A 15,015-nucleotide genomic window follows, 5' to 3' on the forward strand; every position below is an offset into this window, starting at 1 on the left:
TTTATTAATATTGTTTTTATTGTAAACAAAGAAACAAGAAAAGAAACCTGAATATCACCAGATATACCAGGAGGAGGGGATTTTAGGTGGTAATATTTTAGTTTGTAAGCACGCGTTTACATAAAAATACTCTACGGTACAACGACGCGGTGTTATACAAACTCATCCGCGCTCTCTGGCCCACAACGGGACCTCCTGTGGATTGGGGATAAGTAGAAAGATTTGAAGCACAAGGGTTCTCACATCAGTTCAATACACATTTCAAGACCATTACCTGATCCGATATCCTGACAGATCTAACTTTCTAAGAATGTTTCTTCATACATTCTATAACGACCTCCAAACTTTTATTAAAGATACTCTTAACTTAATCAAACATCTCAGCTACGCATTCAGTAACCAATTCAGTAACCAAGAACTCAGTCGTTGTACATGTAACGGACCTTACTACCCACATGAAAAACAACCAAATTAAGCTACTCACTTGATGTCGTTGTGATCCTGATGCGTTCTATCATCCTTCCGATCCAAAGCCCCATGTCGTTGCGGGGTGACCCCAGCTAGCTGACAGTGATCGAGACACCCGTGTCGGCAGATCTCCACCTAAAAATAATAATGTGCTTTTTTATATTCTCATTTCTTTCAATAATAGTGTCTTTTGACGTGGCTTATTGTTGATTTGTCGCATACGGCATTAACTACTTGACCGGACAAATGGGGAGTGCTGAGTGCTGTCACCCGGTACAATATTTAAGACAACAGGCTTGAGGGTGCTCAGTTGAGTGCGAACCTCTCTGAGAGGAATATAATTTGAAATAATGAATCTACCCTAGTGGGCCGATAGCGAGAAGCGTTGAATGAGGGAAAATGTCAACCGCGTCGGCGGGGTCGGTATCGGGGTCCTGAAGTGTTTGTTGTCACGAGCTGATTGGCCGCCTCTATGGCTAGCGTCCGCCAAACTGCTCAGTGCCAACAAACTTGTTGGCAGTGCGTACCTTGCAACGTATGTGGACGCTCAGGGCGTCAGGGAACTTGAATGCGTGGAAGAACGCGTATGTTATGACCGTCGCTCTCTCGTCCGCTGCCTTCGCTTTTAAGAACCTGGAATTGGATAAAATGGGGATTTAAAAATAAAAACGTTTCTTTGTGAGTTAATAGACCATACAGTCTCAGGAAGAGAAATAATTTGATTAATTAAGAAAAAGAAAATGATGTACTTATTTTTTTAGATGTGAATTGGCCTCTATTTCGTTTGGCTTTTGGCAAGATTTTTGGTAACAGTTATGGTTTAACCACTAACCCGTGCTTAAGGAAATTCATTCTGATAGGATGAAGACCGGTGGTATAATTAAAAAAAGAAATGGTCCAGCTTGATGATATCAGGGATTATTTCGATTTTATTACCTATCGTTTTATACCGGTATTTGCAAGCATGCTCACCTGGATATCATCTTGGGTCGCAGCACGCAGCCGTACTCATCAGACAGTTGTATGACGTGGCCGGAGCCATCGGAAGCCGCACACGACTTCACTCGCATGTCGAACTCTCCTGAAAGGAAATCCACATATTATGATCAATGTTTCAGACTAGCAAATGGGTGGGCTACCAGCTCCAACACCTCCACTAATACACAAGGAGTAATGTAGCGTGAAGTGATTACATAGTAGTAGAGCCAAGAGTTTCTCCATAGGTACCTCCTTTGGTTGATTGAGAGGAGGTCTGTGCTCAATAGGGGTACTTACGTACATAATACATAGGCTGTTAGTTCTATTATGATTCCAATGGAGTTAGGTTTCTCCAGAAGCGAAAAAAAACGTGAAATGGCATCTTTCTGTAGCAGACCGTTTCAAAAAGCGCGACTGTCTTTGTTAGATTAGTTAATGTAATGTGCCCTGCTTTGTCAAAAAAGTAAAGACACTTTGTGAGCGGTATGCCATGATACGTGCTTGGAAACGCGACAAAAAATATCGATTTCATAGTCAAATTCATAAATGGCGTTAAACCTCACAGTTTAGTAGAGAGCTCAGATACGAGAAATAGATTGTAGTTCAGTCTACAGAGTAAGTGCGGTGTAAGTATAGGAAAATACATTTCTGTGGTTGCGGATAACCGAAACCATTGTCTTGAACCAACTCATAAGACGTACCCTTTAAACAATGTAGTCAAGTCGATAATTCTAAATTGTAAAACCGTGTGTTCATAACCCTTCTAAGCTAAAACTACAGTTTTAACTATACCCATTAGGTATGTTGAGTGAATACTTTAAACAAACCGCACGGTCAAAGTAAATGAGGAAATGTGTATACAAATATTCCATTAAAATCGGTAAACAATGAAAGCTGTCGAAATACGTACGTTATACTCACACGTACCGACTGGGTATGCGACCACGCCTCGACAAGTAGAATGCATTGACAGAATGTTTATAGAAAGACCGCGGCATGGAAAACCAATTCAACGGTGCGACGTTATTCTGAATAAACTTTTATTATGTCTCTTTACATCATAAGCTTAGAGTACATCCATCGCAAGATGACCTAAATACCCACACCTCACGGAGCAGTACAAGAAGATCCACGCACGACTATGTACAGCGTGGCACGGCGCACGGAGACGCTACGCACGTGCCACTGCAATCCACGGACACGATAAGCGAGCTGTACATAGTCGTGGGTCATATTCCTATACTCCAGTGGACACGTAGACGTGGACAGCGTTCAGCTATGTAATCGCCTATTCGAGCAAGCCACACATGAATCAATGACGTCAATTCATGCGTTGCAGTGGATACAACCGCATACATTTTCATACAAAACACAGCTTAACACACGTGCGTAGCCTCTTCGTGAACCCCTGTGGGCCCACGCCTTTAGAACAACGTGATAGGTGATGAGCCGTATCGCCGTCTACAATGGTCGAGCCATCTGTGATAGTGAAAAGTGCACTTAAGATAATAACTGATTGGTGATTTCGTATTTTTAACATGCGTTTTTTATATTGATCTTAATATACCTATGCGCATCTTTAATGCTCCTGCAATGTCCGGAATTATAGGCAAATTTTTATCTCGATATCTTTCTTTATCGATATTTTTATATTAATTGCCTATTGTAAAGAACTGTCGACGTTTTCAATGTTATTATTATAAGATTACCAGCTGTCGTTGTAATTCGAAGGAAAATATATTTGCTTCTAAAGGTTATGTTTACGCAAGTAATGCTTCGAGCATGCCAATAAAATCCAAAGGAGCTGTCAAGTATTAACTTACAGAAGCTTGTCGCCATAAAATGTTTGCGAATCACTTGTTCCCAAAATAATCGAAACCGATATCCGTTTCAAAGATTTTTATTTTTCCCATACATGCTTTAATATTTATTTCTTTTAAACCTTCGAATTCGACCTTTAGTTTTGCCGAAAACATAATGTTAAACGCGCAAAGGTAATGTTTTACACGCAATTTAACGTACAAAAACTCACTGGCATTTAAATGGCATACAAAATATAACTTAAGAAGTAATGTTCAGGTTTCGTATACAAGATGTTTGTAAGTTTATTTATATGTAAAGGTAAGTTGGTAAATGGTAAGCCAACACGGCGTGAAGTTATTTGATGTAACATGAGAAATTCCATAAAGTATGTCTTATGAAGCTCGCTAACGTACAAATACAAACTTTGAATAAAAAAATAAATATTTAGACATGCAACTCAAAAGTATGGAGAAAAATAAGAGAAATATTATTTTACATATTATGACTAGTACAAATTTAGTTAAGAAACAAGTAGTTAGACACAGAACAGAAAAGATCGACATCACGGTCAAAATGTTATGTTAATAGAATGATGAAGTGAAATAAAAAAGAAATAGATTCTTATTTAATTAGAAGAGATTCTAAAGTAACAATTGCTGGAATAAACCGTTGTATAAGGGAATCTAAGATAGAAAAGATAGAGTGAAACTACTCACCACCTAACATTGTAATAGTACGTGATTCCAACAAATGCATTATACAGGTTGGTGCAATCATATTATGTACGGACGGGTAATGCTAGTACCTAGGTATATAAAAGTCATTTAGATTTAGGTACTTTATGTAAATAAAAAATTTTGAGCTTGACTCTTTACATGACTCCAAAACTGATTTGGCTATTCGGCCAAAAGTTTCCAACAATTTATATAGGTACTACAATATAATAGAGCTGTTATAGATTATCATTTATAAATTCACAATCTCACCACCTATGTCTATTTTAAGTTATACATGGTGCTTTCTTATCCGCTGCTATGGAAAGGGTTGGGTTATAGGCATCACATTTATCACACACGTCAAATTGAAATACATTTTTAACAACCCCTCTCAAAATGTTATAATGGCCAATAGCCCGACAGAATTAAGTTGATAGCACACGTCAAACAGGTTACATATCAGCGAAACGCTATTTTACTCCCCGGGTTATTCATTCATTCACTCATTCATTTTAAAATTATCAGTTACCAATTATCCGTCCTTTTTTTTGGCACATAAGAAAATGACAGGTATAACTTGAAATAAAATTAGGAGGAGTCTGCAGGAATCAGGGCCATTATCTTTAGTATTCCTTTTGTAATAAGTTGGCGGTTGTCCTACATTATGATCATCACTTGTCATCGTTCGTCTTCCAATTGATGACATCAAGCAACACTTTCGCATCACCCCATGCTTTTATAAAAACTTGATTCGTCGTCGAAGGCGACGCGTCTCGTCCTGCCTGCGTTCTGCCCCATAGCGACAGTTATGGAGTAAAAAATATACCAATTTACCAGGACGAAGCATAAGGACGCAATTTTGATGGCAATTTTGTCAGCATGATTCGTGTGATAACGTGTCTCAATTTATATGACATGTGATTTATTATTTTGATATATTTTAGACTAGCGAGTAGACCTGACTTCGCCTAAATATAATTTTAATCCTCGCTTATTTATTAAATGATTTATAAGTACTAAATGACAACGACATAACGTATTCTATGCTTCCATGTTCCGTTTCATTTCTAAGAAAAGTGTTTAGAGGATATCAATCATTTATAAATTCTCACAGTTGAATGTGAAAATAAACAAACTTATTAATATATAGATAGATACTCAATATTCTATTGCAAATCAATATTTCAAGAAAATACTTTCTTAGGTAGATCTTATGATCGAGATCTTGTGAAAACAATGAGTCTATTCTACCTAATCATCGCTCCTTCAGGCCGTTTCTAGCCTCAACCAGCTTGCCGTTAAGTAAACTCATTCGCTTGTATTTGTCCAGTTTACTTTTTACCATTGCCCATACCGTTAACGGGTGTTTGCTTACCATTATTACCCTGTTAGATGGTATACGAGTTTCCATGCTGTGACCTGCCGTAGGCGGAAGAGGAAAGTTTAGTTTTCTATTGTAATTACCAAGGTAAGAATTATTGAGGATTTTTCACGCGTTTGTATAGATCAATCATTAGTGAATGGATTGAATGCCTTGTCTAATGTATTGGGCTACTAATCGAAAACAACGCGGCGTCGTTACGTAGACTTCGAGTGCCTACTAGTGTTCAGAGCTTCTTTTGCCTAGATGTATCGGAAAACTAATGAAAAATTGTCAAAGTTATATCTCAAACTAAAATCCAGAAGTGTATTTCTAAACTTATAAAAAGTCAAGAATATATTTTAAGTACATCTAATATTATACAATCAGCTTCGGAACGAATTTGGTATTGTATAATTACTTCCACAGTACTCCTCACCATAATAAGTACGGAAAATTATAGAATTTATAACTATAATTTCTCTCATCTATATTTTAATAAATATTACTACAATTCATAAGTTGTACGCAACACTTTACGATTTACAACTGCTCATTCCTATACGCTATTAAATAATAGTTTGCCTGCCATTATTACCTGTAAAGGTTTACGATTTTCAAGTTATGACGCGTAGGCGGCGAAGGAAATTTGACTTTACAATAGGTTTTGTACTATTGTTGAGAACTAACAGCATGTGGCTGAAATACGAAAGAACGTGACCTGTTTGGGCTAAGAGCTTTAAATAGACTTTCATTCATATCAAACTATTGCAAATACAAAAGTCTGTACGTCTTTTTGTATGTTGTTGGTTCAGCGCATCTCGCTGGCCATACAGCGAGGGAACGCTGCCAGTTTGATGGGGACGTTTGAGCCAGAAATGATTCGGGGAGGATTTTTTGACTAATGTTGATGAAGCTTGTATAGATTTCATTGTCTGTTTATAATTACATTTTTGGCGAAGCCCGTGGTGGATGCCTAGTCTTTTTGTTTTTTTTTATATTATTACTTAATTATTCAATAAATAAATAAGGAGCTCGGTGGCGCAGCGGTAAACGAGCTCGGTCTGCGATTGTTGAAGTTAAGCAACTTTCGCAAAGGCCGGTCATAGGATGGGTGACTACAAAAAAAGTTTTCATCTCGAGCTCCTCCGTGCTTCGGAAGGCACGTTAAGCCGTTGGTCCCGCCTGCATTAGCAGTCGTTAATAACCATCAATCCGCACTGGGCCCGCGTGATGGTTTAAGGCCCGATCTCCCTATCCATCCAGACGGAAGGCCCGTGCCTGTGATGATGATTCAATAAATACAGTAAAGTAAATAAGTACTTAACTGTAGAAAGGGGAAATATGAGTACACAAATTCGTTCGTTATAGAATTTCTGTTATCATACTGTTACCATACGGTTTGTTATATCCATCTTATGACTCAATACCAAGCGCGTGACAACGAGGTGTTAATTTAATACACGAATCGCAACCAAAAAGGGCGTTTGAACGCATATTTGTTTGTTCTCAATTTCTGTTTGGCTTTCTATGGTTCTGTATCTAATTATCCCAAATTCGTCCAGTCATCGTCAAACATACTAATTAGTAAATAAACATCTAAATTCTACCAATCCCACGTCGGACAAGTCAATAGTACTGATTCAATAGGTCTGTGGGTGGTCGTAAGTGTCAATGTGAATCTACTGTCATAATAAAGAAATAGGATTATGGAGCAACGTACACGTATATACATAATGTTTGTCTAATAAATCAATAACGTCACTGGTAATAAGACCCATTTTCTTTTTTCCTGTGGGTTGTAATTTAAGGTCTATGTAACGAACACCACCAACACTGGTGTCAGTGATAAGAGTAACTACAATACTACTATGTTGTAAATGTATATGTGTGTCGTAGATTTTACCTAAAAACACTTTTTTATTATTATTTTTTTTATTAACTTTTTTATAATAATATACACATTATTTGGCATCCTTTCCAGAGTAGCTAGAAATTATTAAAAGAACACAACAATGGAAAAGTAAGATATACTTCGCAAAAGAGAGCATCAACCTTTTCTGATTTTAAAATAAAACTTGCTAATTATGATCTTTCTACTTCTATTTTGACTCGCGTTTAAAACAATTATGGCCTTGACAAGGAGTCCCCGAACGTTGATTCCTGCTGCGGCGAGTTTCTTCTGTATTTAGAGTCTGTATTTAGTTAACTTCACATGAAGATCGAATACGTAAAGTATCACGAACGTTTTACTACTAAACAAACCTTACACGACATTTTGCTTTCAAGTGTACTTGAAAGTGTAAATGAACCTTTCAAAGGCTTTCAAAGGTTCAAAGTGTTATAGTAGCCGTGACACTTGTCACAACAAAATTAGTTACATGTTTTATGTCGAAACGGAGCGAGTACGAGTATGACGAATGCCTTCATATTTATCCTATTGTGAAAGTAGTAGATATAGATACCTTATTTTAGCGTTTGTTTTGTATAATAGATAAAGGTATGATTGGTATGATGTAGTCACTTTTAAAGATTCACGAACTTTAGCGACCCGTATGAAAGAAAGAAAGATGATTGATTTGATTATAGATGAGTAATATAAATCCAGATATCAGTATTCACATTGAACGTTCTTCATGTTTGCCTTGCGGCGTACAAATATTAAGAAGATTCTCTATAGCTACATGTAAAAATTGTTTACTTGATAAGTTATATAATTATTATAAGATACATATTAAAATATAGTTAACAGCTTAACACAAATTAAAATGGTGTTATTTAGAGTTACTTAAAACGTTTTTCTTTGTGATTTTTATTTTTATTAATAAATTGTATCATATTAGAAAGAGTCGAAGTAGGCAGCAACATACAATACAACTTCATAACAAATACAGCTTGCTTTGAATTCATTTTGAGCATTTTGATTCCAATTAGGTACGTCAAGCCCCTCCGGTTGATTGAGGGGAGGCCTGTGCCCAGCAGTGGGACGTATATAGGCAGTTTATGTTATGTACGTCAAGCGTATAATAACGTAGGTATGTTTGAAAGTTTTAAGACATAAAAATTAACTGTTTCATTCTAAAAGGAAACCATGACTAACTGGTGATGTCGTCCTGACGACATCCCACACCAAATAATTTAAAATTTCACTCTGGCAAAATAACACAAGGTTTTTTTTTTGATAATGCGTTTATATAATACCTTACAATTGAATTTATAAAATGATTAGGATTGGAAGGACATTTAATATGGTCACGAAACAGGTAAAGCGATTGCGTGCGAATTTTTTCATACATATTCCATAGTATATATAGTATTCGTGTTTTGACGTTTATTAACACTTTCAAGGACAGAACGTCTAATGCCGTTCTGATTCCAAGGTGTCATACTATCTATTATGAACCATCAATGACTCTAACCATGGTCTCTACCCGTGAAAGGGTTACAAAGTAACTGATTTGACTAGTTGGAAACTACCCTATTGATCACTTAGTAGTCGTAATAAATGATGTATTAAATAAACAAATAATAATAATTGAAAGCATTTTGTGAATCGAACGTCTGCTATTCGTATACTGCGGTAAGACTATAGGTAATTATGAATGATTATCAAGAGCGTTGCAACTTGATTTCCTTAACTGAATTCACTTGAATGACAACAACACAAAGATATATTATGACAATAATAAAATATAATCTCACAGGGGGGTTAAAATGGCCACATCGAAGCAATTCATCTAAGAAAGCAATATTGCTATTTGACATTTGTTTGCATTGCACACTTACTTATACATGTGCAAATGTCAAATTGCAATATTTACTTAGATGAATTGCTTCGATGTGGCCATTTTAACCCCCAAGTACCTTAAACACAGCAACGAACATGTGATGCAATAAAAAGAAAATTTTACTTTTCTCGTATGTATCTGTCTTGCGTTTTGGAGTACAATGGGCAATTTGGAAGCCTACTCTGCTTTTATGTTCGTCTGAATGTTTGTAATTACAACTGATTGTGGTTCCCGTATAATTATAAAGAAGCCAGCGAGATTGTGAAATTGGCTTTACGATGCTTTGATTTTAATATTGTGAGTTTCTTTTTGCAGGTTTGACACGCATCTTAAAAGAAAATTCTTTCTTGATTTTTCTCTTGCAGTTTTAATATCAGTATCAATGGCATTATGCGTTTTCCCATCGGGTTATTACCTCTCTAATCGGTAAGTATAAAGTAGATATACCTATAAAAGTTAAGATCCAATTATAAACAATATTAATTATGTCTATTGAGTGAAGAATACCTGTGAGAAAGGAAAGCCTGATCAAAGTGCATCCACTTTGGCAGCGATGAAGCGTACGATATGGAGGTATGATTTTTGCGTGATAAACGGAAAAACCCGGAAAGTTACAGATAAACGTATGCTTAATATAGAGCTCTGTTAACTAGTTAGCCCTTCTGGCTTCTATTTAATGCAATTTGAGGTAAACCAACAATAAGTGACATCAAAAACAGAAAAAAAAATTTTAACAAAAAAAAACCGACTTCAAACGCAAAACTAAAAAGCAATAAATAAATTTACTTCGCACAAAGTAATTAGTACGTATTTTCAATTAGTTAATTATTTTATAAATCTGAAGCCGGTGCCAAGGAAATGCTACAACGAAGTACCGATTCATATATTTTTCAATACTGATTGTTTTGTAATTTTTTGTTTGACATTGTTTTGTAATTGCTTTGATATAGGTATTAAACAATATTGTGTGTACATAGTAATTTGATATTGTAGTAGGGTTGTTGTAGCATTTACTTGGCACCGACTTCAGAATTATAAAATAATTAACTAATTGAAAATACGTACTAATTACTTTGTGCGAAGTAAATTTATTTATTGCTTTTTAGTTTTGCGTTTGAAGTCGGTTTTTTTTTGTTAAAAATTTTATTTTATTTTACGATTTTAAGTGATGGTTAGACCGAGCAAGGATGCAGACAGACAGATTTTCTGATTTATATACATATATAATAATATAATATATTATTAGTAGTGATCACAATTATTATTGATGAACATGTTTACACACACACACTCACACACGCGCTAACGCACACGAGCACACGCGCACGTACACACGCACACACACAGACACACGCACACACACAGACACACGCACACACACACACACACACACACACACGCGCGCACACACACGCACACACACACACATGTGTATGTGTACATACACACATGTGGTTGTCAGTGGAAGCTGCTATCATACACACTCACGCATACATATAGATACAGTAGATTTCGCGTGGTTCGCTCGCTGCTAAAGCAGCTCGCGTGTCCTGTTTATTCGAAACTGTCCCTCTTCGTATGGCGGCCATCTTGTTTTTCCGCCACTTTGTTCTTTTTCACCGGCGACAGAATTTGACCAAGATTTAAATGGGTGTCGTGGAAACAAACAAAATCCAGGTGCAATAGGTTTGCCAGGCCGTAGGATGTCTCCCTGATTGGGAGCAGTTTTCAAAGATGACGTTCCGATCACACGCCTATACATCATTTTTACCCCCAAGACATTTTCTGGAAAAACAAAATTTTGTATGGCGGCCATCTTGTTTTTTCGCCATTTTGTATTTTTTTCACCGGTCATTAAATTCGACCAAGATTTAAATAGGTTTCGTGAAAGAAAAATTGGTTCAGGTGTGATAGTTTCGCCAGGCCGTAGGGTGTCACCCTGATGCAGAGCAGTTTTCGAAAATCGGGAAGTATTTCCATACTTAACATGACGATCCGACCACAACCCCGATATATATTTTATATCCCGAGACATTTTCTGAAAAAACAAAATTGTGTATGGCGGCCATCTTGTTTTTCCGCCATTTTGTTTTTTTTTTACGCGCTATGGAATTTGACCAAGATTTAAATAAGTGCTCTCAAAGAAATATTGGTTCACGTGCGATAGTTTTGCCAGGCCGTAGAGTATCTCTCTGATGCGGAGCAGTTTTTGGTGATCAGAAAGTATTTCCGTACTCTACATGACGTTTTGAGTAAGCGCCCCATACATTATTTTTACCCAAACGGGCTTCTTCCAAAATCGACAAAATTTTGTATGGCGGCCATCTTTTTTTTCCGCCATTTTGTTTTTTTGCACCGGCGATTGGATTTGATCAAGATTTAAATACGTTTCGTGAAAGAAAAATTGCTCCAGATTGTATAGTTTTGCCAGGCCATAGGGTATCTCCCTGATGCTGACCAGTTTTCGAAGGCCGGGAAGTTTTCCCGAAGCCTAAAGATCGATCCGATCAATATGACTTTACAAACGCACTAGTCGCTCCTACGATTTTTGAAAATTCCCCTCGATTTCTCTGGTCTTCCATCATCAGATCCTGACTTCCTTGACATGGGACCCCCTTGGGTATATCTCCTTTCAAACAAAAAAAGAATTATCAAAATCGGTTCATATACGACGAAGATATGCCCGAACAAACATAAAAAAAAAAAAAAAAAAAAAAAAAAAAAAAAAAAAAAAAAAAAATATACGGTCGAATTGAGAACCTCCTCCTTTTTTGAAGTCGGTAAAAAGAGTACTCACTAGATCGATAAAACTGCACCGGACGTCATCACTACAATGAGGGACCTTCTCCTCAAAAACAATTTGATGGCGCTGTACAGAGTTGCTTAGAAAATAAAATCGATTATTAGTCGAGATTTTTTAGTTTTTTAGGTTGGTCAAATTTTAGGTGCGCAGACAAGAGTTGCGGCGTACGTAATATGCATGAACGCCTTACGCTATGATTCCGCTGAAGTAAATACGCGGCTTTAGCGCAAAATAATGCCTCAATAGAGCTACAGGTTGAAAGAAGTAAGAAATAGGCGAAGTAAATTATGTCTTTGGGCGGGACAGACTATTATCTCATGATTATCTTGTCTTCAGCAATGAATAAAACAAAGGCAAGCTCGTAATTATTCCACAATGAATTGGTTTTCCACATGATCGACTTCGAGAAAACGGTGTTAAAATTATCACCCATTTTACTCTCGTTGGACAGCGCTCAATTTATTGTGACTACGAACGAACACGCAATGCTGAACAAATTGTTGTGATCGGCAAATACATAAATGAAAGTAACACAATCATAGGTATGTCATCAAAGTCACAGTATATTGGTGAAGAAATACACAGAACTGAGTTACCCCAAGCAAAGTTGAATACAATTAAGTATTACTATACTATATACATAATTAGATTCAATTTTGCTTGGTTGTCAAATAATTAAACGCAGGAACACCGCTTGTTCATTTTATATTAGTATTTAAGACGGTAATTATATACTACCATCACAGCACAAGCTGAACCATTTGCTTTTGCCCGTGATCGTAATATTCATAATTACCTAGTACTTATATCAAATTTTAATGTAATTGTTACTGGCAATAAATTTATTTTATTCTTATTCTTAAACTTCGTTTCCATAGAGATTCGTGTGAAAAAAGTACCTACATGGGTAAGACAGGGGTTAACGTGTTCTGCAAAAAGTTCATTTTTGTTTTGTTGTTTAGTTGATTGTTTTCAGTAAAGTGTATTTTTAATGACTTTGTTATTTATTTCTTCATTTAGCTAATGTTTTATAATAATACTTCATGTATCCGTCAATTTGAACGGAATTACTTTTTTACTGCATTCCGCAAATAACAGGTATGAACGAAAGTTACGATGTCCATAAAAATTCCAATAGGCAATTTCTAGGAGATATTTGAAATAGTAAATTTTCTTCTCTATAGTAGTATAACTCGTAATAAAATGTGTGTGTTCGTATTGCAACTGTTCTCGACGGCCAATACATAAGTACAAGAGAATCGATGAATATAAATCTGATTTACGGGGCGATTGTAAATATATGTAGCTAGTAAAAGCTGATTGGTAAAGAGAATATTGACAAACACATTGAATTGATTATATCAACAACAGTACGGGTAGCATAGAAACAAATATTTGGAATTGAAAAAGTGAACTATTTTTACCCAACGGCGACGAAGCAAAAAGGAGAACTCTCCTTTTTTTGTTGATATAAAAATGATTACCTACTCTTTTCGCGTAGGTACATCCGCGAATGCGTAGAAAATATTGCGAATAGGTTTATAACATTTCTATCAATTTTTGTGTATTTAGTATTATATTAAGATTCATACTTAGATACAACAGCCTAACATTACAGTGATATCTTCGTAACATAACATAAACCTAAAGGCTTTTACGACACAATACATATTTCAATGCCCTTGACGTAATATAACTGGATATAATAACTTCGTAAGGACTTCGTAACTTCGTAGGAATGCAGGCAGGCTAAGATGGCACTACCCAACATTAATAGCTGTTTCTCCAAGAGACTTCTGAATTTAAAGAGGTCTCAACTAAGACAGGTAACACCTGTTATTACTGGTCACGGTGCCTTCAACAAACATCTGTTCGCACTAGGTGTCACAGACAGCCCTGTGCAGAGCCTGCATGGAGGCGGAGGAGACAGCGGCTCATGTTCTACTGGAGTGTGGAGGAGTCGCCAACTACCGGGCCAGGTACCTCGGCCTGACAGGGTGCCTCCCTGAGGTGGTCAGTAACGTCAAAGGACTGTTAGACTTCCTTGGGGAATTAGGCTGGCTGGAGTAATTCAGCCGTTTCAGGTATCACGCAAAATCGGCGCTCAAACGTCGTGTTGCGGAAAACGGCCCGCAAATACCAATACCGATAACTTCGTCCGCGAAATTTTAAATTTTAAAAATGAGGTACCTACCTAATCCTAGCTCAGACACTGGTGCGGAGCGGAGAGCTATCGTTCTATACGTAGTATTATTTCCTTATTCTATGCCTATCCTAAAAGGAACCCCCATGTTATCCCCAATTTGAGACTCCTAGCGTTTGTAGTTAGCAAACTTCTAACTGACAGCCATGGTCTTAGTAAGGTAGAGCCCTTAAAGTTAGATTATAAGCTAAACTTACCTCTATAGTCATTAATGGCAACTACTAAGGTCAATGTGGACCCGAGCGGAACGATCCCGGACACCGGAGGTGCCCAAGGTCCTTTTCCAGCTTGGATCTCCATCCAGCAATCTACGTTGTCTCCTAAAAGGAAGAAAAGAGAGTTTTTAATTGTATTCAGTTTCCATTTCATCTCAATCTTACCTGTACGCATAGAATAAAGAATAGTAGTAGTAGGTAGCTGTCTGTCAGCCCCAATTCATATTGGGCACCAACCTCAACCGGTCTGGGTTCTGCGTACTAAAAGTACGTACGTAAGAATTTAAAATATTTTTTCTTATATGACCAAAATATGTATTTTCTCCACTCAGAATATTCCTCATTTAAAATAATGTAAAAAAATACCTCTACAAAAAGAAAAACATCAAAATCGGACTAGTTTGTCCTGGAAAAATACAATTGAAATTCTTCATTGACTCCTAGTGGAGTTTCCAATTAGTCAAATCAGGTTCTTTTTACTAAACGTCAAACCACTGTGACGTCATAGAAAAACGTGATAAAATGTCGGACTTATTACGTTTTTCTTGATTAAAATTCATAAATAAGTTATATAAAGAAAAAGGAAATATTTTTCTTTAGTTTTAGATCTGTCTTTATTTAGTAAACAGAATTTCGAAATTTATCTTGAACCACGACCACACGAGTACACGACCCAATTTT

At 36.6% G+C, this 15,015-nt stretch overlaps 1 protein-coding gene across 1 annotated transcript in view; it reads right to left on the reverse strand.

Moving 5' to 3' along the window:
• The window catches only part of LOC126370227 (cuticlin-1), a 101,231-nt gene that overhangs the window by 5,158 nt on the left and 81,058 nt on the right, over positions 1-15,015 (reverse strand). Inside the window, exons 7-10 of the mRNA XM_050015036.1 lie at positions 14,317-14,439; positions 1,441-1,549; positions 996-1,101; positions 485-603 (exon numbers count right to left, since the gene is read on the reverse strand). Of these exons, the coding sequence (XP_049870993.1) occupies positions 485-603; positions 996-1,101; positions 1,441-1,549; positions 14,317-14,439 (457 nt within the window). The remainder of the gene's footprint in view (positions 1-484; positions 604-995; positions 1,102-1,440; positions 1,550-14,316; positions 14,440-15,015) is intronic.

Source organism: Pectinophora gossypiella, chromosome 10 (assembly GCF_024362695.1).
Source record: "Pectinophora gossypiella chromosome 10, ilPecGoss1.1, whole genome shotgun sequence".
Lineage (NCBI taxonomy): Eukaryota > Metazoa > Arthropoda > Insecta > Lepidoptera > Gelechiidae > Pectinophora > Pectinophora gossypiella.